Below are 26006 nucleotides of genomic sequence, written 5' to 3'. Positions count from 1 at the left end.
AATTTACCCGCCAATTTTATTAAATTTGTCAGGAAAAAAGCTTGGGCATTTGGTGCGACATGTCGCACCTAAATGTGTACTTATTGCACCTAAATGTGTACTTATTAGGTGCGACATGTCGCACCTAACGCCTTTAGCGACAGGTTTTTCGGTGCGACGCTGTCGCACCTAAAGTCGCACCTAATAAACTTTTAGGTGCGACATATGAAGTATTCGGTGCGACAATCGTCGCACCGGATGACGTTTTTTGTCCTAATGTCCCCTACGCTCTCGTCAACCGCCTCCTGTGGGCGTTGATCTGGCTCCGACGAGCCTTCGCCGACCTCCTCCGGCGATCTGCATCATCGGCAATAACTTCTTCGACTAGACTGACCCCTTGGCCCGCGACCTCGGCGTCTTCCTCGTCATCTGGGCATGTTGAAGGTTAAAAAAAACCCAGATTTGATTTTGTGGAGAGAGAGAGAGAGTGAGAGAACGTGGAAGAGAGAAAGAGAGAGAGCGTGGTTAAAAAAAACCTAGATCTGATTTTGTGGAGAGAGAGAGAGAGAGAGAGAGAGAACGTGGATTCTAATATTTAGTAACTACCTTCTACAAAATAGGAATTTAACATGCACAAAAAAAGGGAAAAAAAAAGATAACGTGATTTTAAAAAAATACTTTAATTATTGAAGGACAAAAAGGTAAAAAAATATTTTTCCACCTACTACGTTTGGCTATTTCCCTAAAAATCTCCAAACATAGGATAGATCCCAAACCAAACGTTTTAGGTGGCCTAGTTAGTTACAAATCTTTTATCATATACACCAATCTTTATATATATATATATCTATATATTTAACTTTTTTAAGAAAAAATATAGTCTACATCTTAGAATAAACTATATATGTACGGAAGAGCTTACATATTATAACAGATTCAGGGTGGCAAAAAAATTTAGTCCACGTGTGTAGTGGGGGAATCGAAACTAAGACGTTTTCACAATAAGTCAAAGGAAATATGTAGTGAAGTTTTTTTTCTTTTTAAAGAAATTCTCATTAACAAAACAGAACTACCTAAAGCCTTACAAAAGTTCCGGACAGAGATCGGTACCTAATTTAATAGTCATATGTCCTTATATGAAAATTAGAAGCGAAAGACAGACCAATAATACAAAGGAAAACAATGTAGGATTCAAGCGAGTATAAAAGTATTCGTCAAGAACATACTACTCAAGAACTTCATTAGACTCCTTCAACAATGATCTCATGCAAATATTAGAACGAGCAAACTAACACTGCCACAATAGACCAAAGCTCGAATCTTACGCCAATATCTGATTCTCCATAACCAACACTTTTTTTTTCCTTTTTTTTTACCAAAGAACCAGAAAACTATACCCAGCTATGACATAGCACATTGGATATTCCAAAACACCATAAGAGGTGAACTAAAAAAACACCGAGGGGTGAACTAAGAACTACCAGGTAACATGGACAACACTAACCAACACACAATAAAATAAACAAAAAAAAATGCAGAACAAACTAGCTACACTACAAAGAAAAATAAAATCTACCCCCAACTTCACACACTTCTTCAACCTTGTTTCTCCCGGTCGCCACACAAAGATGTGCCATGGACATCACCCATGCCGGAGTAAAGCAGAGCCATACGTCATGAACTCAATTGCCGACGTCGAACGCCCGTCACCGAAGCCAGTCGGCCACTCGAGAACGACACCACGGGATCCTCTATAGCCACGTGGAATAGAGGAAAAGAAAATGCCCAACCTAAAGCTTCAACCAAGGCCAGAGCTCACTCGAAGTCAAGCCCGCCCGGGTGCAAAGCCATCCCGGTTCCACTGGAGCTCGCCTGGAACGGGGAGCATCGCGAGCATCGAATCCATGACCAGATCCAAAAGCCCACACCATTCTAGACTCAAATATAGATCTAAGCCCTGTCTCTTCAAAACGTCCAGATCCACGTCTCACCGGATCCAAAAAAGTGACGGCCGGTGCGTCGAGGTGGAGACGAAAGAAGAAGACTCGCTCTCGGAAGCTAGCTCCATCAGAGGATAGTACCGCCATAACTACATATCCCTTCTCAAAAGCTCAAGAGCAATGCCATCCCCCCTGCTGGATCGGAAACGCGTAGATGGCGTCCCGGGCCCCAAGGGGGCGGCGGCGGCGAAGAGGCACTAGGGTTTCTCCTTTAGAGAAAATGAGAAGAGAGAGAAACTTTATTCTACTATAAATATGTGTTAGTTCCTCTGTGGCATGGTTTGTTTGGAAAAACAATTTTATGTTAAAGTTGTTCGAGTGAAGCTGCAAGAAGATGGTCAAGACACGGGCTACTTGTTCTACCAAAACTGAAAATTCCATGTTTCTCAGTTTAGAATATATTGGGTATATATTATTGGATATTTGGTTTCCGATTCTGTGAGATACGCAAGAGATTTGAGACATGCCTGAGAAGTTCCGTTAGTCAGGGAAGTGATAGCAAATATGCCTGAGAAGTTTGGAGATCCTGCTAGTGCTGCTTATGGATCTCTCATGGTCAGAGGAATGGAGGTGTCAATCACTCCAGAGACCATTAATAACTTCTATGGTATAAATGTCATGGAGGAGTTTCAGAGGGAGCAAGATTTTGACAAGATTGCTCGTGTTTTGACAAGGAGGGAGAGAACATGTTGGATAGACCGTAATCTACCCTCTACAGGTATGAGCACCAAGTATTCTCTCTTGTTTGGCATTGCGATCAAGAACTGGTTCCCAAATCTGCACAAGGGAGCAGTTAACAAGTTTATGGGTCAAGTTTTATATGCCATTGGTCACAAGGGAAGAGTTGACATTGGTCAGATCATTTTCGACCAAATTGCTGCACATAGGGCGTCTGAAAAAGTCAGCCATCCTATTGACTGCCCTTCTTTGATCTATGAGTTGGAGATTGCTCATCATCCTTGGCTGCAGGCGCATGATGGTGCCTTGTCTGGAGAGCCTCTTCTCTTTAATATTGATCTCAAGTTGTTCACATGGAAGCACACCAACGACATTGAAGGAGTGCCTCCTGCTCAGCATGTTCAAGGAGATGTTCAACATCTTCTGTTTCTTCTTCTACGAGGCAGAGAATTATCAGGCAGATCGAGTATGAGATCAAGGAGAAGACTGCAGAGATCAAGAAGCTGACTGTATCAATGTTGAACCCGACCACACTTCTTTGCGATATCAAGTACCCGGTTAAAGAAGTTCGTGCTAAAGATGAAGTCCAAGAAGAAGATGACCCTGTGTTAGGAATTCTTGCCCACAAGAGATAATAAATAAATGTTACTAAATAGAATAATAATTTACTTTATCAGCATCATATGATTAGTGGGTTGAAGTTTGAATATCATAATCAATAGCAACTATCATCCATAGCCTCTGTATTAAACTGAGTCACGTGCTGGGCACCTGAGTTCGGGCGATGTTACTAAAACATGGTCGATGACTGATACATACATGGACAGTTGTATCTAACGTCGTATATGCGGAACACTAGTGAAGGTTGATCACACTACAAGAAAAAAGGTTTTCAACGACATGTGTATAATGTCGTGGTAGAGATATCCCGACATTTTTTCACTTGTCGTTAAATGGGGGTGCTGGGGAAAGTATTTTACTTTTAATGACATTTTATAAGAGTCATAATTAATGTTGTAAATAATTTTAATGACATTTTTATATTGTCATAGTTTTTGTTGCGGATATTTTTAAAGACTTTTTTTTAATGTCGTAATCGGTGTTCTAAATTATTTTTATGACATTTTATACATGTCGCAGTTATTGTTGTAAATTAATTTGTGACAATTTTAAGATGTTATAATTATTGTTGTGAAAACTCTTTTAATGACATTTATATAAGTTTGGTGATTTATTAGATTTGATTTATTGCCTACATTTATAAATTGTTGTTGTTGCTTTTCCTGTAGCTTTTCCTTTTCAAAATTATTTTATGTTATTTATGTAAGAAAGGCTGTGAAAAATTACTTGTACACTAATTCATTAAATATTTTGGATGTACATCGATTGAAAGAAAACTACTATGAACATTGCACAAAAAAACGTATAGTACAATATCAAAAGCACGTTACACATAGTTAACACAATACATGCAAACAATGAGATAACTTGGATGATCTCATATCATTTTATCTAATATTTTGTCACACTCTACTCTTGATGATCCTTGGGCTTCACCACATGCCTTGAAACTTCTCCTGTAATCATTATATTCAATAAGAAATTCAGAATTAGTTGTAGTAAAGAATTATATATACCTGTATATAATTAAAAAAAAATTCGCCTACAAAAAATTGGAATAATAGACTAATTTAATTCATAAGTGGTGGTGTATCAAATCTATTAAAGAAAACGCACTAGTAAAAGAGAGTAAACAACTTACTTTAATATCAATATAAATAAAGCTTATAAGAAAACTATACCAGGGACTAAAATGGGAAGTTCCCATTAAAAGCCTCACCTCTATCAGCGTAGGTCAGGTCCCAATTTCTCTTTTGTTTTCTTAGTACGCGGCCGTAATCGTAATCGTCTTCCTCTAACCCACTTGCCAAGCTCTTTTTCCCTCTCGAGATAGCGCCACCTCTGTTGACTCCCTTTTCCCCAAAGCCCTCCTCGACATTGAGAATTGGCGGTTTGCCTTTCACGAGATGGTTCCGTTGGGGTGTTCGTCGGTGCCGCAGATAGTACCCATATCAGAGTTTCCATTGTTGTGGAAAATAAATCATGCCGTGCTGGAATCCTACACGACGCTGTTGATTCGGGCTGGTCGATGATTCATGAGCGGTTAGTAGCCACTTTCTGATGTTTTGTTTTGTGAAAGAGTAATGGAAACAAAATATCTTTCTCTGATTTATTCCACGATCACTAGAAATACGGGGATCAGTTATTTATTTAATTTTTTTTTGGCGTGGTTATTTGTGTGGTAAATTAGAATAAATCAATATTTTTATTAATTTGTTAACCGTTCTTATTTACACGTTCCCATTAATATATATGGTATACAATATACATCACCATTATATCTCGTTACCTCGAAATTAGATTCTCCACCGTCGTCTCTTTCTCTCTCTCTGCTGTCGACTATGGCTGAGGTACTTTATATCCATTTTATATTCTAATTTATATGGCTTGAATTGGTTAACAAATACTATTTGAAATATGTCTTTCAGTCATCTAAAAAGGCAAAAAAAAAAGGTTGAAGAAACAAGTTCAAGCTGTAAGATATACATTGCGAATATAGAATATATGGATACTAATTACCGTATATTGTATATGGAGTATATTAAGTAAATACGTTATGATATATCTCTCCATTTATGGTCTATCAAATCCCATAATTATAGCAACGAATCAATACACATTAAGCCTCTCATTTCCGTTTCTCTTTGATGGAAAGGAACCGGTTTATAAATTGAGAGAGAGTTGTTTTGGTCCCTAAGCCTTTTAATCTCATTCATAAACACACACCATCTAGTTCGAGGTTATTTCGGTTTAGAAGAGCAAAACGACGTTCCTTGACGCCGGCGAAGCCATTCCGAGTCACCGATAAAGCTCCGACGATTTTCCGATAACAATGGCCGGAGGTAAACGCTTGATCCATTTAGCTTCCGCTTTAAGGTTCATGTTTCTAATCATATGTTTTGGATTAGAGACTATATTATTCTTACATTTGGTATCAGAGCAATATCATATCTCTGCCTTGTTTATTGTTTACGGTGTTGTTATTTTTCCATTTCGAGAATTTTCATGATACACGTTATTTTTTAAAACTATCACGTCCAAACGTTTTAAAATTGTTTTTCGATCGATTCTGTGCTTTAAAATCATGAAAACCGTGGAGAAATAAAGGAGAAACTGTCGGGTTTTTTAACCGGGTTCGCCGGTTTTTATCAGAAAAACGGGTGAAGAAGATGACTTTTACGACATGTCTTTTTCCCTTTGTTTAAAATAAAATAAATTATGTCGTTTAAGATTCTGTTGTTTTGATTACTACTGCTCGGCTATTAGAGTTTTCTTGGGCCTGTCTGATTATATTTGCTTTTATTTGGGCCTTTGTTTCTTATATCCGGGCCTTTGGAGTATATTAGGCATGTGAACATTCTTTTGGCTTTATTGGATGTATACTATTATATTTGGACTAATTTATAATACATCCCTTGATGTGCTTTTTGGTGAAATGCACGGAACCTATATAATAGGTATACATATTTGGCTTTTCAATTACTATTGTTATTTCTGTATATATACGAAAGCACACACATCTGTTACAAGCATCTTTTGGCATATTGGCTTTGTATATTATTATTATAATAGTACATCCTTTTAATTCTTTTATTTGCATTATTTAGAATATGTATGCAAATATTTAGTTTTTAAATTTATATTGTGTTAGAATAATTAAGAAGTTATATGACTGTTTATTATTATTATTTAGTAATATGCATATAACATTTAGCAATTTAATGACTAGCATAATATTATTTAGTTATATTATTTTGTGATTAATACGATCTTTATTAATTAGAGAGTAGCCACAACATCTTTAATTAATTTAGATTGTATATTTAGAATTAAAATCACATTAAAATAATAATTGTGGTTAATCATATGCTATATTATGAAATCTACCCACTGGAATTTTATAATATTTGTATGATTAATTAGGATAAAATATCAAATTATATTTCCTAATTAACCCACAGGTATTAGGAAAAAGAACATAGTTTGACAGTTTTATCATAACGTGTGAATCTAATGGAATTAGAATTTTAGCCCACAGGCAAATTTTATGTCTCTAGATTCATTAAGTACATGTTTTGCATTGGTAAATCATGATATAGTTAATTTCTTCAAAAACATAATTCTTATAAGCATGTTTAATTTCTATAAATTGCAGCTAGTCAAACTGTTAGTTACTCTGATGTTAAGTGCGATGTCCCCGAACTCAAAGGGGACAACTTTAAGGTTTGGAAAGAAAGAGTTCTCCTTCAGCTGGGATGGATGGATATTGATTATGCCATAAGGAAGCCTGAACCCCCTAAAATCACTGAGAAAAGTACCCCTGATCAGGTTGATCTTTATGAAAAGTGGGAGCGATCTAATCGCCTCTGCGTTATGTTCATAAAGACCAAAGTATCTGCTGGGGTTAGGGGTTCAATTGAGGAATATGACAATGTTCGTCTCTTAATGAAAGCAATAGACGATCAATTTGTCACTTCAGATAAGGCTTTGGCTAGTACTCTTATCATGCAGTTCTCATCCGTGAAGCTCACTGGAATAGGAGGTATGCGTGATCATATCATGCGTATGAGGGATATTGCGGCTCAATTAATGACACTGGAAATTGAAATGTCTGAAACCTTTCTGGTTCACTTTATTATGTGCACTCTGCCCCAACAATATGGTCCATTTAAGATTTCTTATAACACACATAAGGATAAATGGTCAATCAATGAACTCGTGACCATGTGTGTTCAAGAGGAGCATAGGTTGGCTATGGAACAGGGTGAGAAAGTGAATCTGACTTTCTCCGAAAGGAAGAAGAAAGATCGTGCCAAAGGCAAAGGCAAGCTCTCTGTCAAACCGGACATTAAGAAAGAGTCAAAGTGTTTCTTTGCAAGAAGAAAGGACACATGAAGAAAGACTGCTCTAAGTTCCAGAATTGGCTTGAGAAGAAAGGTATTCAATTTTCGTTTGTATGTTATGAATCAAATCTAACTGATGTTGATCATAATACTTGGTGGATTGACTCTGCTTCTACAATCCATGTTTCAAATACTTTGCAGGGTATGCAAAACCTATGGAAGCCAGTGGGTAGTGAGTGCTATATCCTCTCAGGAGGGAAGATGAGCTCACATGTGGAGGCTGTTGGTTCTTGCAATTTGGTTTTGAGTACTGGTTTTATTTTGCATTTAGAAAAGACCTTTTATGTTCCTAGTTTTTCAAGGAATTTAATTTCAGTTTCGAGACTTGTACCTTTTGGTTTTGGTTTTAACTTTTTGGATGATGGTTTTACATTATTAAATAAATCTAAAACTGTTGGTTATGGTACATTGTCTCATGATGGTCTTTATTATGTTACTTTGCAAAATAATACTGCTTATAACTCTTTGAATGTTACTGCTGGGTTGAAACGTTGTATTATGAATGAAAATTCTTCTCTATTGTGGCACCGGAGATTGGGACATATCTCCATTTTAAGAATCAAGAGGTTGGTGAATGAAGGGGTACTTAGTACTCTTGATTTTACTGACTTCGAGACTTGTGTGGATTGCATTAAGGGAAAGCAAACCAATAAGTCTAAAAAGGGTGCAAAGAGAAGTACTGAATTGTTAGAAATCATACATACTGACATTTGTTGTCCAGACATGGATGCTAGTAGTCCAAAATACTTTATCACTTTCATAGATGATTTCTCACGATATATGTATCTCTATTTACTTCGTTCTAAGGATGAAGCTATAGATGCCTTTAAAGTTTTCAAGGCTGAAGTAGAGTTACAATGCGGTAAACAAATTAAGATAGTGAGATCAGATAGGGGTGGTGAGTATTATGGTAGATATACAGAGAATGGACAAGCACCTGGGCCATTTGCGAAGTTTCTTCAAGAACATGGGATTGTTGCCCAATATACGATGCCTGGTACTCCAGATCAAAATGGTGTATCAGAAAGAAGAAACCGAACTTTAATGGACATGGTGAGAAGTATGAGGAGTACCACAAAACTTCCTCAATTCTTGTGGACTGAAGCACTAAAGACGGCTGTGTATATATTAAACCGAGTTCCAACCAAGGCTGTTTTAAAAACGCCTTTTGAGTTATTCAAAGGTTGGAAACCCAGTTTGCAACATATACGCATTTGGGGATGCCCGTCTGAAGTGAGAATTTATAATCCACAAGAAAAGAAACTAGACTCTAGGACTATTAGTGGGTATTTCATTGGATATGCCGAGAAGTCTAAAGGTTATAGATTCTATTGTCCATCTCACAGTACTAGGATTGTGGAATCAAGGAATGCAAAATTTCTTGAGAATGACTTGATTAGAGGGAGTGACCCATTGCGTGATTCGGTCTCTGCAATGGATCACAATGAAGCTGAACCTTCTAGTTCAAGTGATAGATTGATTATCATACACACTCCTCAAGCTCAATCGTGTGTACGATAACCAACTATTGAAGTTCCACAAGTTGATAATGCTGATCTTGTAGATCAAGTTGCTGATCAAGATCATGTTGAACAACCTATTGAACAACCTGTTGAACAACAAGATCATCAAGATCATGATGAAGCACCATTAAGAAGATCTACTAGAGTTAGAAATTCAGCAATCCCTAGTGATTATGAAGTATATCTGCAAGAAATGGACGGCAACATTGGAGCCGAGAATGATCCTGAAACGTTTTCACAAGCTGTAAGTTCTAAAGAATCTAACTTATGGCACGAGGCTATGATTGAGGAGATGAACTCTATGGGAAAGAATCAAGTCTGGGATCTTGTCGAGTTGCCTGATTGTGTAAAAGCCATCGGATGCAAATGGGTCTTTAAAACAAAGAAAGACTCACAAGGCAACATCGAGAGACATAAAGCAAGACTTGTAGCCAAAGGGTTCACTCAAAGAGAAGGAATTGATTACACTGATACATTTTCGCCTGTATCAAAGAAAGATTCACTTCGCACAATTATGGCATTAGTAGCTCATTTTGACTTCGAGCTACATCAAATGGATGTGAAAACGGCCTTCCTTAACGGAGATCTAGAGGAAGAGGTTTACATGAAACAACCAGAAGGATTCTCCTCTAGTCACGGTGAGCATTTAGTCTGCAAGCTTAATAAATCCATTTACGGTTTAAAACAAGCCTCCCGCCAATGGTATTTAAAATTTCATGATGTTATAACTTCTTTCGGTTTCGAAGAGAATGTCATGGATCAATGTATATACCAGAAGGTCAGTGGGAGTAAGATATGTTTCCTTGTTTTATATGTGGATGATATTTTGTTAGCGACTAATGATAATGGAATGTTGTACGAGGTGAAACAATTTCTGTCTAAGAACTTTGATATGAAAGATATGGGTGAGGCATCTTATGTCATTGGCATTAAGATTCATAGGGAAAGATCACGAGGCATTTTGGGTTTGTCTCAAGAAACCTATATCAACAAAGTTCTAGAGAGATTTCGGATGAAAGATTGTTCGCCAAGTATAGCACCTGTTGTGAAGGGTGACAAATTCAGTCTTGATCAATGTCCAAAGAATGATCTTGAGCGGGATCAAATGAAGAATATTCCATATGCTTCCGCTTTGGGAAGCCTTATGTATGCTCAGGTCTGTACCAGACCTGACATTGCATATGTTGTTGGAGTATTGGGTAGATATCAGAGTAACCCAGGTCTTGACCATTGGAAAACTGCAAAGAAGGTTATGAGATACCTTCAAGGAACAAAGGGTTACATGCTTATGTTCAGACGAACCAATGAATTGGAGGTGGTTGGTTACTCTGATGCTGACTACGCAGGCTGCATAGATTCCAGAAGATCCACTTCAGGATATATGTTTATGCTAGCCGGCGGAGCTGTATCTTGGAGAAGCACGAAGCAGACGTTGGTCACTACTTCCACCATGGAGGCCGAGTTCGTATCTTGTTTTGAAGCTACATCACATGGTGTTTGGTTGAAGAGTTTTATATCTGGGCTTAGAGTTGTAGACTCTATTTCTAGGCCTATTAAGTTGTACTGTGACAACTCAGCTGCTGTCTTTATGGCTAAGAATAACAAAAGTGGAAGTCGAAGTAAGCATATCGACATCAAGTATCTAGCCATAAGAGAACGTGTTAAAGATGGAAAAGTGCTCATCCAACACATTAGCACTGAGTTGATGATTGCCGATCCTTTGACTAAAGGCATGCCACCAAAGAAATTTAAGGATCATGTGGAAAATATGGGACTTGGTTCCATAATGTAATTTTTCATAGTACGCTACATTTCCATTTATGAAACTCGTATTCAGTTTAATATTTCTCATATGGTTTGTGCACATTCATTATCATTATTGATTTGAGAAGTATTTTATTATGTTTGGACCTAGAATAAACATATGGTTTATTCATTATTTTTTTTTATGGGTAATTTGTGAAAAGTAATATATATGATACATGGAAGATAATACTCATTTATAGAGGACTTATCGCCATGATCTATATATTAATTTTCTTGTGACATATATTGAATTTATAGACCAAGTGGGAGAATGTAAGATATACATTGCGAATATAGAATATATGGATACTAATTACCGTATATTGTATATGGAGTATATTAAGTAAATACGTTATGATATATCTCTCCATTTATGGTCTATCAAATCCCATAATTATAGCAACGAATCAATACACATTAAGCCTCTCATTTCCGTTTCTCTTTGATGGAAAGGAACCGGTTTATAAATTGAGAGAGAGTTGTTTTGGTCCCTAAGCCTTTTAATCTCATTCATAAACACACACCATCTAGTTCGAGGTTATTTCGGTTTAGAAGAGCAAAACGACGTTCCTTGACGCCGGCGAAGCCATTCCGAGTCACCGATAAAGCTCCGACGATTTTCCGATAACAATGGCCGGAGGTAAACGCTTGATCCATTTAGCTTCCGCTTTAAGGTTCATGTTTCTAATCATATGTTTTGGATTAGAGACTATATTATTCTTACACAAGCTGCTTTAGTATCCACAACACACAAGAACAGAACGCTGAGAATAATTGAGGCCTCAAATATTGCGCAAGAGGTACATGAGGTGGAAAACTCAATTGATAGAGGTATGAGAAACAAAAATCATTCAAAAGCTGAAATACGTAATAAATCCAACGTGAAAGAAAAAGATTTAGTAGGTGGTGACAAGAGAGCTAAAAAATTGCAAGCTTAAGCTCAAGTGAATCAGAGTTTGATGACGATATTGATGATCTTTTCCCTGAAAGAACAAAAGAACGAGCTTTTGGGAAAGAAGAATCAATAAATCATTAAAAAAGAAATAATAAACCTGAGAAGTCTAAGATTAATATAGATGTAGAGTTATGTGAGTCAAGTTCTGGTTCATCAAAATCACACGAGCAAGCTGAATTTAGTGAAGTAAAAGAAAAGAAAAAAGTCAAGGGTCCAACACGGCTTGATATTCTTCCTGTGAGCGAGCAAAGACGTAAAAACGTCTGGTGGAATAGATTAGGACAACCAATTGGCAAGTCTTCAATCACACTCAACTCTACGCTTGGAGTAATCGCAAGGCAATACCTTCCAATAACCATCAACAACTGGAAAAAGGTTGATAAGGAATTGAAGGAACGCTTGTGGAGTTTAATTCTGGTATGATTTATATTATATGTATAATTTCATATTTTTTCCCTTATAATCAGCTCTATCTTGCAACCATGTGTTTATAAGAGCTTATTTTAACATTTTATTAAATTGTTGCAAAACTGACCTTTGAGCTTTTCTTATGATTATGTAGCAAAAGTTCATAATTGACCAAATACACAAGACCTATATTATACGGCTTTTGGGAAGGTTATGGCGTGGATACAAAAGCGAGCTCTCTATACAAATAAGAAACCTTGCTAATTGTCCTAACATAGAGCATGAACTAACATTGTTGAAGCCGAATGATGTTAGTTCCGAAGAGTGGAATGAATTTATTCGGATGCGGAGATCTCGAGAATTCAAAGTATTTATCTCACATACTATCTTAATAAATTGTACTCATTATGAATCATGCTAGCTAGCTAGGTTTGTTATTAGTTGATCATCTTCTATTAATTTGGAAATGGAGAATCGCATAGAATTTGTTTATGCATATTCGTTAAACCCATTATTTTTTACTAGATGCCCAAATGTTTGTAGTGATTTTTTTTCTCCTGATTGAAAACTTATGTGTTGATTGCTATTAGGAGAAAAGTGCAAACATGAGTAAAGTTAGATCAAAACAGAAGCATCCTCACAGAACTGGAAGAAAAGGTTATGCAAGGCTCGAAATGGAATTAGTCAGTTTTACAACTACGCTACAGTTTATAGGACGACTCAATTTTCAGCTCGAAATGGAAGAAAGAGTTACGCGTTTGCCATAAATTTTCTATTGATATTTTTATATAGTTACATGTTTTAATTGTACCTGAGAGTTGATGTTATAATATTGCAGCGAAAAGAACAAAAATAAGACCACATTCCTAGAGTTGAAATTTGGTTAGAGGGGCATAAACGAAAGAATGGAAAAGCAATCAATGAGGCCGTGGAAGAAAAAATGGTATGTCATTAAATATGTATAAGTACTGGAAAATTTATAAATTAACATAAAAAACTATATTTTTTTTTTATAATTCAACATCTTTATGAGTAGAGAGAAATTGATGAGGATTCAAAGTCAGACGATACCGATGGCGTCCATCTCGAGGATGATGCCTTGGGAAGAGTATTAGGTCGTGAGCCTCCTGGATATGTGAGAGGCCGTGGATTTGGAGCCACATTGAAGAAACTAGAAGTGGAAGGTCATATCAAAAGCCTAAAGAAATCAGTGTACGACGAGTTGAGGGACCTTAAAGCATGGAAACAAGATATTGAAAGTCTACTGTCATCTGGCCGACTCTCTAAAATAGTAAGCTCAATCTATTTTATTTACATGTTTAAAGAGTGAGTTGACATCTCATTTTTTTATATAGCAGAATCAAGATGATACTAAAGATCATGCAAGTAAAGACTCTCCATCTACAAAGGTACTGTAATTTGAAAAGTGCATTTAAGTTTTTTTAATTATAATATTTTGGTTATGTTGATATATAAACGCGTGTATATAGACAATTCAAGAAAATGGTCAGGAGATTCCAAGAAACAAATCTACTTGTAGACTGTTGCATTGGATATGAACTGGCGAATGTGTTGCCGAAGCTGAAATTGCGTCTACCGATCCAAAGATCATGGTACACCATGTGCCCCTTGGACCTGATTGCTATAAAGTATGGGTTACAATTATACTAGTACCAAATGTTCCGTTGTATCGACATTCAAATGAATTTACTAGTCTTGATGATGCGAAAGGAAGTACGATTGCGTGGCCACACAAATTTGTTATATCTTAGTCTTGATGATGTGAAACAAAGTACATTTATTGTTTGATATTTATATTGTGTGTAATTCATACTCATTCTCAGCAACCTCTCAAATATTTATTTATGACCTCTTATTCCTTATGATAATCTTCTTGCCAAATATTTCTGTATTTTTTTTAAGGATTGTAATTTATGTAATATACAGTTTGCCGCTTGAGCATAAATCTTTAGAAGTTTTAAGCATGATTGCCATAAAATGTATCCTTGAGTATTTATCAAAAGTGGTGTAGGTAATAATCAATTCATGAATATTTCATATATATTTCTATGTCAACTAGGGCATTAAATTATAAATAAAAACTGATTTCAAAATATGATCAAAAGAGAACACAACGAGGACCATTATTGATACAATTCGGAAAGCCCATAAAGAAATTGAAAGCCCAAATACAACACAACATTAGTAAGAACGATATAACAACCACAACACCGCAGATCCGAAAAAAGCAACGCAAATAAGTTGTTTCAACATAGCCGTTCAAGCTTGGCAAATCCGACCACTAGACCCAGGCAGTTTTGAACAATCAAACTAGACCTCTTTAGCACATCTGATATTTCATTACGCACCATTCTTGCGGCCGTAAATATTTTCATCTCTTCGTATATTTCATTACAGGTAATAATTTTTTAAAACTTTTGTTTTAGTTTTTTTTCCCTTGTTTTTTGTTTATTCAGATTCATATATTTATTTATAATCGAGCTCACAAATCTGACCTCCTTACCCTAATAATCTCACGCTCTTATTATTTGCTTGCTCATGTCCATGTTGAATTGGTTAAAAAGGCTTGGGATTTGCCTCTGTTCTGGAATATTTGAACAACTCCACACCATCAATTTTCAATTTAGACCTGATCTCAACGTCACCATTCTTTTATTTTTGGATCTAATTGCACTGCTGAGGTAAACAAAATTTCAATTTTTTTCTCACCAAATTAATACTCATTACATAGGGGATATATATTAAAATATATTGATCTGAATAAGTTTGTATATATTTTTTAAATATATATTGATGGTTCGATTATGAAATATACAGTAGATTACGAACCAGAAACTTGTGTTACCATGTACAAGATGGACAAAACTTGGACAACTTATGAAAGGTACAATTTAATATATTTACTAGAATTGCAAGTATGTGTTATAGGAACCTTTATAACAACCTTTGTTATTTGATTTACAGGTATACACAAGAATATAGAGATGGAGTTAGACGTTTTATTGATGATGCAAGAAAGCATGCAAGAAATCAAGAGAAGATTATTTGTCCATGTGCTAAGTGCAAGAATCTATCTTCCAAAACTCACAAAGAGCTTTATGAAGATCTGATTATCAATGGCTTTGACCCATTATACAAGGTATGGGTACTACATGGTGAGCCTTCAACATCGGTCAATGAAAGTATAGATACGTCAAAGGCATATAGTGAGAATCAACCTGAGTATTCTGAAAGAAGAGATCGTCCAGATTTTCGTAAGACTTATGAACAAGCTGAACTTCCTTTATATTCAACTTGTAAAAGTCACACGAAATTCTCAGCAACAATGGCCTTGTACAATCACAAAGCCGAGAATGGTCTCTCAGATAAGGGTTTTGATGAGCTTCTTCAGATTATTCGTAGTCTGTTACCGACCGAAAATAAACTTCCGGATTCTTTGAACACGGTAAAGAGTTTCCTGAAGGAGTTCAATTTAGGGTATGAAAAGATTGATGCTTGTGTGAATGATTGTTGCTTGTTTAGGAAGGAATATGAACATTTAGAAAATTGTCCCAAATGTGAAACATCACGGTGGAACCTCACAAGTTCCAACGAGCCGCAAGGAGGTGTGTCTGCAAAAGTGTTGCGCTACTTTCCAATTATACCGAGGTTGCGAAGGATGTTTAGTTTGGCTAAAACATCAAGGCAGTTAAGATGGCATTACTCTCACAGGAGCGACGATGGGAATATGAGACATCCAGCTGATTTTCTTCCTTGGAACACTATTGACAAAAAATGGCCCGAGTTTGCTTATGAGCCAAGAAATCTAAGGTTTGGCCTCGCAACTGATGGATTTAATCCTTTCAAAGGTCTTAATACTACTTATAGTTGTTGGCCAGTGATATTATGCATATACAATCTTCCACCAGAGGTTTGCATGTCGTACGAAAACTTGATGTTGTCATTGCTCATACCGGGGCCAAATCAACCTGGAAATAACATAGATATCTATTTACAGCCACTAATTGATGACTTGAAGGAGCTCTGGATTACAGGTGTTGATGTGTTTGATGCAGAAACAAATAAAGAGTTTAACTTAAAAGCAGTTCTTATCTGGACAATACATGACTTTCTAGCTTATGGAAATGTATGTGGGTGTACTACAAAAGGTGAATTTGCGTGCCCTGTATGTGCAATTGATACATCCTCAGTTTGGTTAAATCATAGCAGAAAAACTGTTGTCAATGGTGCCCACAAGAAGAGTTGTAGTGTGTATTTATGTACATTTGATGTCATATAGTCTTACGAAGACTCCTGCTTGTAACTGCTTATTTATTAATAAAAGTTGAAACGTTCATTCAATCTTCCTTGTCTGAAGCTTTATGATAAAACCTTAGTCTTTTAGTCCATAAACAAACTAAACAACTTACGAAGAGACAAATGTAGATTTGCATGAACAAACTCTTCGTAGTTTGCTTAAAACGATATATTCTCAATCTTAGGGTCAAAGGACTATTGACCTCAGTACGATTGTTAGAAGAATCTATGATGTCTGGTTATGAGGCATTGAGAGTTGGAGACTCTATAGTTCTTCTAGGTATCTTTCGAAGGTACTGAATTGACTAGTGCACTTCTAGAGACAAGATAAGAACAAACCATTTAACCTCTTATGTCTCGAAGTCACTACGTATGAATTGCATCATGCTTACCTTAATCCTGAAATGAGACATGCCATTTCACAGCTTAGTATTCTCATTTGAGAAAGTCAGAGTTCGGACTCACTATGTGATTCCGAACAGGGCCTATTGGTGAAATACTAAGTTGTGAGAATGTCATGAGTAACTTTGTGAAGTTCTCATAGATATGGAATTCATGTACAAGATTGCTGAAATGCAATGTATGTCACCTCATGCTTTGTTCCTTGGAGTGTGAATAAATGAACTGGCCAGTGTCCAAATTGAGTCCTGACTCTTTTGGATGAAACAATGTGACTTGTTAGCTCCTCGTCAATACATTGTTTCTAACTTATTCACAAGCGACAAAGGAGTTGAGGAAATAACAACTAGAAGGGTAAAATGGTAATTTAGTAAATCCCGACTAGCTGATGACATTCATGAAGGGTAAACATAGATAATATTCAGTGGATCCGCTCATCATAATTAGGTTGAATTCTTGAGTAGAAAATAAATTCATTTGAACCGAGAGATTTTCAGTGTCAACTCTTTAGTGGAGTCAGTTGGCATTAAGCTAAACTTGGAAAAGGTTTGTAAACTTTTGAGTCCAAGTGTTTAGCTCAAGCTTTGTTCATTTGGGTCCATGAGGTCACTGTCACGAATCACATCGAGTAGGAATAGTTAAACTGGAAGCTAAGTCAAAACAAGAACGAAAATTGTCAAAAGGGTATTTTTGTCTTTTGAGACATAGGATGAAATGAATGTCAATAAATTTTTTGACATGGTCATTTGATGACAAGTAACACTCGGCCATAATAAGATTAATTGGGCCTTGTGGATTAATTTCATTTCATAAGAATTTTATTGAAAATTCTTAATGGGCATTTTTCATGTTGTTATGAACAAATGAAGAAGCTTCTAGAAGCCCCTTCTAGAAAGCCACTTGGGCGCCCATAATACCCAAAGAAAGAGAGAATATTTTGTGCATAAATGTATCATGATACTTGCCAAAAGAAAAAGAGGAAACAAATTTCCCAATGTGGGAAAGTATAAGTTCGGCCAAGACAAGTCAAAGAGGGAGAGAATAAATGAGGAAACAAATCCATGTGGCATAGGTGATGCCTTACACGCCCAAATTGAAAAGGAAAACAAGGGATTTTTTCATGAATATGTGATATTCAATATAGAAGAGGAAACTACCTTATTGAAGGTAAAGCCTCTCCTATAAATAGGAGCCTCATTCTTCTCATTTTTCTCATTCCACATAAGTTAGAGATTGAGCTTCTCTCTCTAGACCTTGTGGTGGCCGAACTCCTCTCTCTCTCTCTAGTTTATTTTTTATTTTTGTTTTGGCACCTAGGTCCTCATTTGACCTAGTGTTTAGCTCTGCAACTTCAAGACTCGTTCTTAAGTCGTAGTGTTTAAAAGTGCCCACTCACTAATTCCTTTTCTCTTGAGTGATTTAGTGATAGAAACTTTCGTGGTTGCTCGAGGTACCGAGGAAAGAAAGAGAGACGTGCTGCGAGGGGAGACGAGCATTGCAAACTTTCCAAGATCAAGCTTCAAGAAAGGTTAGTAAACTTCTTAGCTCATAATAGTTTTTAATTACGTGTACTTGCTCTTTTGTCTAGGTTAGTAAAAACTGGTTTTACTTGTAAAAGAAAATTTTTAAAATTCCGCCGCTTACCGAAGCGTTAATTATTTTCTTAAACCCTAGATCGATTCCAACAAAAACAGCATACATGGGTCATAGACGATTCCTTCCCCGAAATCACAAATGGCGTAATAACGCTACATCTTTTGATGGAACCAAAGAAGATCGAAGGCCTCCGATACCGTTAAGTGGTACTGAGATACTAGAGACCCTGCAAAGTGTAGCTAATGAGCGGGAGAGAATCTCGATAGAAGATGCAAAGGAGAAAAATGTGAAAAAAAAGAAAGATTAAAGTTGAAAAACCCAAAGGATTAATGAAAATGTGGAAGAAGAAATCCATATTTTTTGAGTTGCCATATTAGGAGGTGAGCTTTTCAAAAATATTATAGATCTAACGAACTTGATTTTTTTTAATTATATTTATTATAATGTGTTATTTGTGTGTTTCATTATAGGTATTAGATCTTAGGCACAATTTGGATGTCATGCATATTGAGAGGAACGTTTGTGAGAGCATAATAGCTACATTATTGAATATTAAAAGAAAGTCAAAAGATGGGGTTGAATCTCGCAAGGATTTATAGGACATGAACATAAGGAAAACATTACATCCTGAAGAGAAAGGTAATCGTACTTATCTTCCGCCTGCGCCATATTTGTTATCGAAGCGTGAGAGAAAATTATTTTGTGAGAGATTGCACAATTTGAAGCTACCACATGGTTACGGATCAAATATTCAAAAGTGTATCCATATCAAAGAATGCAAAATAGTCGGTTTCAAATCTCATGACTATCATATGATGATGCAACAATTCCTCCCTACTGCCTTGAGAGGACTTTTGCCGAAAAAAGTACGATTCGCTATCTTTCGATTGTGTTCATTTTTTAATGAAATTTGTCAACGAGTGGTTGATAAAAACAAAATTGAAAAGTTAGAAAGCGAGATTGTAGAAACGTTGTGCACACTAGAGATGTATTTTCCTCCTAGTTTTTTTGATGTTATGATTCATCTTATGATGCATCTTGGACGAGAAGTACGACTTTGTGGCCCTGTTCACTATAGGTGGATGTATCCATTTGAGAGGTAATGTGTTGTTAAAAAATATTTATTTTGAGTTATTTGATATGATATCAATTAGAATCTTAATTTGTTTTCTTCTATTAATGTCTCTTGGACAGGTATATGAAGATTTTGAAAGGTTACGTAAGAAATTATGCACGACCAAAAGGATGCATAGCAGAAAAGTACTTGATTGATGAGTCAATGCGATTCTTTCGTATATACACAGATTGTGACACAACCTTTAATACAGAATCTTGCAATGAAGATGATACAGTTGTTGGAGGTCGTCCACTTTTTAAAGGGAAGGCGAAGGAATTCTCAGACAAAATTCTTAAGACTGTTCACATACATGTCTTATTTAATATTGTAGAAGCTGAGTCCTTTGCAACGTAAGTAAAAAAATTCGAATTTATTCATAGTACGCTTCATTCAATTTCAATAATATACATATTAATTTTCTTTATTAACAACAATGTAGAATGCACCTTGATGAGCTGAAACATAATAATAAGCGATTGTTGCGAAATAGTAACATGTTGCAGAAGTTACATTATGATACATTTCCTTCATGGTTATTAGAAAAGGTTAGTTTCTACAGCTCATTAAATGTTGTATATATTTTTGTTTTGGCATAAAATATGTTTTTTTTACTTTGCAGATTAGTAACAATACTCATAATCCTGGTGCGATACCAACATCTGATACACTACAGTGGTTTGTACATGGTCCTCGACGAGTTTACATGTCGCATAAAGGTTACATAATTAACGGTAAACGTTATCATACTTTTGACATGGAAAGGACTACACAAGGCTACGGGGTTTCCGTGGATGCAGAGACCATTTGTAGATCAAGTTCATGAGACACATCTCATGTTCGTGCTAATGTCTCGTATTTTGGCATCATAAGAGAGATAATTTTGCTTAATTTTAACACGTTTAGATTACCCGTATTTTGATGTGATTGGGCTAATACAGTGTCAGGTGTCAAAGAAGATGAAGGTTTTACAGTTGTGAATCTTCATGATGGGCTGAATCAATTTCATAGAGATCCATTCATTCTAGCTACTCAAGCAAGACAAGTATTCTATTCTAGAGAAAATGAGTCTTCGAACTGGTACGTCGTGATGAGAGCTCCACCAAGAGGATTTCACGAGCTAGATGCCTTTGATGAGAATGTTTATACTAGTTTTATACCGAATGATGTAAGTAAACTTGTCACAGACAACATGGATGACGATGAAGAGTCATATGTTAGGGAAGATTGTGAAGGTACTTTTGTTTAGTACGAAGTAAAGCAGTTTAGTATTTTTATTATTTCTAATTTTTGGTTAAAAATGTTCAGTTTTAAAAATATATTCTCTATTTATTTTCTTGTAATTGATGATTGGATTTGAGTATATTGTTATTTCAAATATCATGTTTTATTATTCTTATTGATATTGCTTAGGTTTTCTTCTCAAATGAATGATGTATTTTATATTTGGTTTTATTTCCCAATGCAATTATAATCACATGTGTTATATTATATTGTACATATACGTAAATGTAATCATATCTATAGAACAAATAATTTTCTTATTATTTTAAGAAATCACAAAATGCATAAATTAGTTGACTACCTTTACTAGCTAGTCCTCAAAAGAAATGTCTGTATCATAGTTCAATTTTATTTTTTATTAATTAAATCTGACATGATTTATCTATATATTCATACAACGACATGAATATAAATGTGTCACTAAAAGTATTTTTCATGACATTTTTAAATGTCATTATACTGAAGATTTAACGACATTGAATTACGTACAACAACATGCAAAAAAAATATCACTAAAAAGTATAACAACATGTTTATAATGTCATTATTTCCAAGCGTTAATGACATTAAATTATTGTCCGCAAACTTACAAACAATGGCATTTTACTTTTAAACGTCGTCAAATTTTCTATTGTAACTACATTTGGCGACATTTTTAATAAAAATGTCATTGTACACATGAATTAGCGACATTTAATTATAAATGTCATCAATTTTGTGTGGGGAAAAGTCACTTTTCTTGTAGTGTCACGACCTGCGAGCATTCTACACTTGTGGTAAGTTTACGACCCGGACAGACTTTGGTTGTAGATGTGTCGTTTAAGTACCGTTACGACACACTAACCGGGGTTGCTATGATGGTCACAGTCAGACTTGATCTAAATTCTGAAGTGATCATGGACACTGGATCATGTTACCGAACTCTTTTACTCATTCGCTAAAAGGCTACTATCATGCTAATCATAGCTTATGTCTTAGGAGTTTCGGAGCACGATTCGAGTGAGAAGTGGTTGACAGATACGGAATCCAGCCTTCCTAAAGAAGGTCAATGTTCACTCACTTAAGGGTTGATTCCAGAACCAATAGATTGCCGGCACTTCCAACGTATGTACGCTCGGAAGAATCTTTCGTTGGGGAAGCAACAATGCTTAGGGTGTATATGTATCAAGAAAGGTATAACGGGTAAATTGACATTTCTCGATACGGGTTGAACCTGAAGGATCTTGATCACGTACTGACTAGATCAGTGGACACTCGTCACGATGAGTAAATATAATTCTAGTATAAAGGAAAGTTCAGTCTTGGCTTACCTAGGTAGAGACTGACCAAGATTAGACAAATTGATGTGGAAAAGAGAAATAATTTTTTCGTCTTTTTCTCGGATTTGTTAAGCTTTTATTACTAGGTCCATCCCCGATTCGGCTTCGATAAAACGAATAAAGAACCTCTAATAGTAATGTGTTTCATTATTATAATCTCACTATATGTAATTGTGATTGACAACATCAATTTTGAAATATGGGTATTTGCATAATTAAATAATTATTTATGATAGTATTAATTATTTATTGTTTGATCAAGTAAATAATTAATCAATTACTTATTTGTTTATTGTTGGACCAAGTAAATAAATAATTAATTGGGTTTTAAGAAATTGGGCCTGGCCTAAATGAGGTGGACGAATTTTAGGGTTTCGGGCATTGGAATTTGCTTCAAAACCCCTTGGCCGTGTGCCATAAAAATCGTCCACGTCATATTGGTAGTTACCAATATTTTCTCTTTAGTTGTTTAAATAAAGGAGAGAGAAAAATATTTAAAAGGAAATAAGATATTGTCATTTATTCTCTTTCATGAATATGATGAGAGAATAATATTTAAAACGAAATAAGATATTGTCATTTATTCTCCCTCATGAGTATTAGGAGAGAATAATATTTAAAAGGAAATAAGATATTTTCATTTATTCTCTCTCATAAATATTAATAAGAATAATATTTAAAAGGAAATATGATATTATCCTTTATCCTCTCTCGTGTGAGAATAATATTTAAAATGAAATAAGATATTTACTTTATTCTCTCATTAATAAATATTCTTTATTTAAACGGAAATAAAATCTCATAGATATTAATCTGATGGTTAAGAGAGAAAGTAGGATTCTCTCTATACTGGAGATCTTCAACGACAACTAGCTATTGGTTCTGGCAAGTTTCTTGATCATCCCTTGGTTGGACTTTGCAAGTGCGTGTTTTTTCATTGGCGTGGTTGATAATCTTCATGAGAATATTGAGTGAAACGTAGAGAGGGAGTCTCTAATCTTAGTGGGGCTCAGATTTACATCCATTGAAGATGTCAAAGGCAACAATGTTTGCAAAAATGAGTTTCGTCAAACTTAATATTCCTATTCCTTTGACGATTGATAGTGGATTGTTTACACCTGGACGTATCAGTCCCTTTGAGTAAGTATTTTATACTGAACAGGGCTTGTGTGTCCTTTTTGCTTTCTTCTTGATTGCTTTGTTTGTTTATCATCTTGATTAAAACTGTTAAAAGAAATCAGTTGTTCAACACGTTGTTCCACACTCTAGAGTTTGAAATTCGGCGGGAACCAGACGAGGACCGGTCCGGGAACCGTTTTTTTCGAAGTTCCGGCACTGGAATGAACAAAACCGGAAGTTTCCCGTCAATTTCGGGGAATCCGGACCGGGAACCAGACTGAAACCTAGTTCTCACTTTTCGGTCCGAACCACTGTTTTGTTTTTAAAAAACCGGAAACCAGCCCAAATGTTTTAGAAGTGTCGAGATTGAACCGTATAAATTTTCGCCTCGCCGAAGACAAAATCTCACGCGATTCCGGTCTTTTCCGAGCTTCTCACCCGTTTTCGGCGCTCCGATGGCAGAATCTCACGTCATCCTGGCAGAATGCATTCGTGGACTGAGGTATTGTACCAGATCCCGACTTTTTTTTATTTAATTTTTGATGATTTGGAGTTTTTTGTATTTTTTGTTAATTTTTAATGATTAAGTATAAATTCATAGTTTTGAACATGAATATAGTGTTTATTCTAAGTTTGTGTTCATGTTCTCCATTTTTTTTGTGTAATCCGAATTTATTTTTTGAGTTTCTTGTTAGTTTTTAATAATTATGGTTACAATCATATTTTTAAACTTGATTATTGTTTTATTCCGAATTTCGTATGAATTATTTTCAATTATCCTACGGGTGTGATTGAGGTTTCTATGGTAGTGGTGGAGATGGAGGTTCCTATGGTCATGTCGGAGGTGGTCAAGTTGGATACGTACCACTATCGGATGAGGATTATGACCGTCTTCATCACCCTGCCTTATTTGATTCAGGATATGGGCGCAGAGGTATGAATGATGTCATGTCATTTATGTCTAGCTATGACGTTGATGACTTGTCATACAACTTCGGATCGATATCACTTGCTCCTCAAGGCACGGAGTCCTTGTATGATGAAAGATCTTCCACTTACAACAACAACTACTATCCACCAGCAAATCCGCCGTCGACACAATCCGGCCGTTTCAGGTTATCCCATTCACTCAATGTCTGTTGCTGCAACTCAATATGAGTACGACTATCACTTGGACATGTACTTTCGTGCACATTCTCATTACATGGGTTGATATAATTATTGTAAGACCGTTGCCTACGGGCGCTTTCCAGAGTAGTAATTTACTTCTTCTATTTCTTTTATGTTGAAGTTGAACTATGGTATTTGATTGATAGTATTGAACTTTTTTATTTTAGTTTGTACTTTTTATTGAACTTAGTTTGTGTTGTGTTTGTACTTTGGTGATGTATTGAACATTGTAGACTATTTTCAATTTTATGGTTTTATCCTATGTACTTTGTATATTTTTCACTAGATTCATCTCGGTAAATACGGTATTTGACGGCATTCTTCAACGGTAACGGTAAGTTCAACGGTACAGTTTACTCTTCATTTTTCTGCTTTCCACGGTATTCCTTTGGCGTACCAGTGGTTACTAGTAAATTCTGAACATCGAAACAGTAACGGTAACAGTATTTCGATTCTTACCACACACTAGTTGAATAACTATCTTAATCACGTGAAGTCATTTCAATTAAACTTAATATATATAGTTATTATTGTAAATGATAGATATTTACCTGAAGAAACTTCGTTTGAGAGATGTTGATGATGTTTCTCTTTAAACACTACAGTAAAAAAAAAAAAAAAAAAAAAAAAAAAAAAATCTTTTTAAAGAAATAGTATACATTTTGTTACCTGGAACTTCATGGCTTTAGATTTGGAGTTTTTTTGGATCAAGCTTGGTGTATTTACAATTGGGAATTAGCATCAAGCTAATTACATCTTATTTTTCAAGTTTATTTAAAGGCACATAGAGCATCCAGAATTATCATTGTTTTTTAAAATATTTGAAGATCAGCTTGAAGAAAATAAATACATTTTATTTTCTTGAAGTTGATCTTCAAATATTTTAGAAGCAATGGTACTTGTCAATGTTCCGTATGTCTTTAAATAAACTTGGAAAATTTTGCATAGATCTTTGAGTTGTTTGATTGATGGGAGAATGACTGCTTGATCAGTGCAACCTTCGTAAAAAGTCAGCACATTACATGGCTTATGTATAAAAATTGGGCAGTTTCTTACAAGTTGATAAGAAAAATATTTATCTCAACATCAAAATGTTTATCTAAAATGATATCTTAGTTTTGATTTTTGAGTTTCTCGAGTTCATAAAAAAATATTGCAATGTGCTATTGAAGTGAATATACCTACTAATAAATATGATTTTTTTTTTCATATATCCATTCAATTTAAATAAATGATTTTTTTCCATTCAATTTAAATAAATGATTTTTTTATTGTTACTATATAAAAAAAAAAAAAATTGTATAATATTTGTCTT

The 26006-nt window shown here is 35.4% G+C and overlaps 1 protein-coding gene and 1 pseudogene across 1 annotated transcript; both read left to right on the top strand.

Annotated features, from left to right (window-relative positions):
• Positions 1-5572: 5572 nt before the first annotated feature.
• LOC149402887 (uncharacterized) lies at positions 5573-7673 on the top strand. Its single transcript, XM_089608552.1, has 2 exons — positions 5573-5620; positions 6934-7673. Exons 1-2 carry the CDS (start codon positions 5611-5613, stop codon positions 7671-7673), a joined length of 750 nt encoding a protein of 249 aa, XP_089464678.1. The 5' UTR covers positions 5573-5610.
• A 7525-nt stretch (positions 7674-15198) lies between these two features.
• Positions 15199-25023, top strand: LOC149402886 (uncharacterized; annotated as a pseudogene).
• Positions 25024-26006: the final 983 nt, after the last annotated feature.

The sequence above is a fragment of the Urtica dioica genome, chromosome 3, assembly GCF_054948205.1.
Source record: "Urtica dioica subsp. dioica isolate 48M chromosome 3, U.dioica_male_clone48M_v1_H2, whole genome shotgun sequence".
Lineage (NCBI taxonomy): Eukaryota > Viridiplantae > Streptophyta > Magnoliopsida > Rosales > Urticaceae > Urtica > Urtica dioica.
This window is presented reverse-complemented; position numbering and strand designations above follow the sequence as displayed.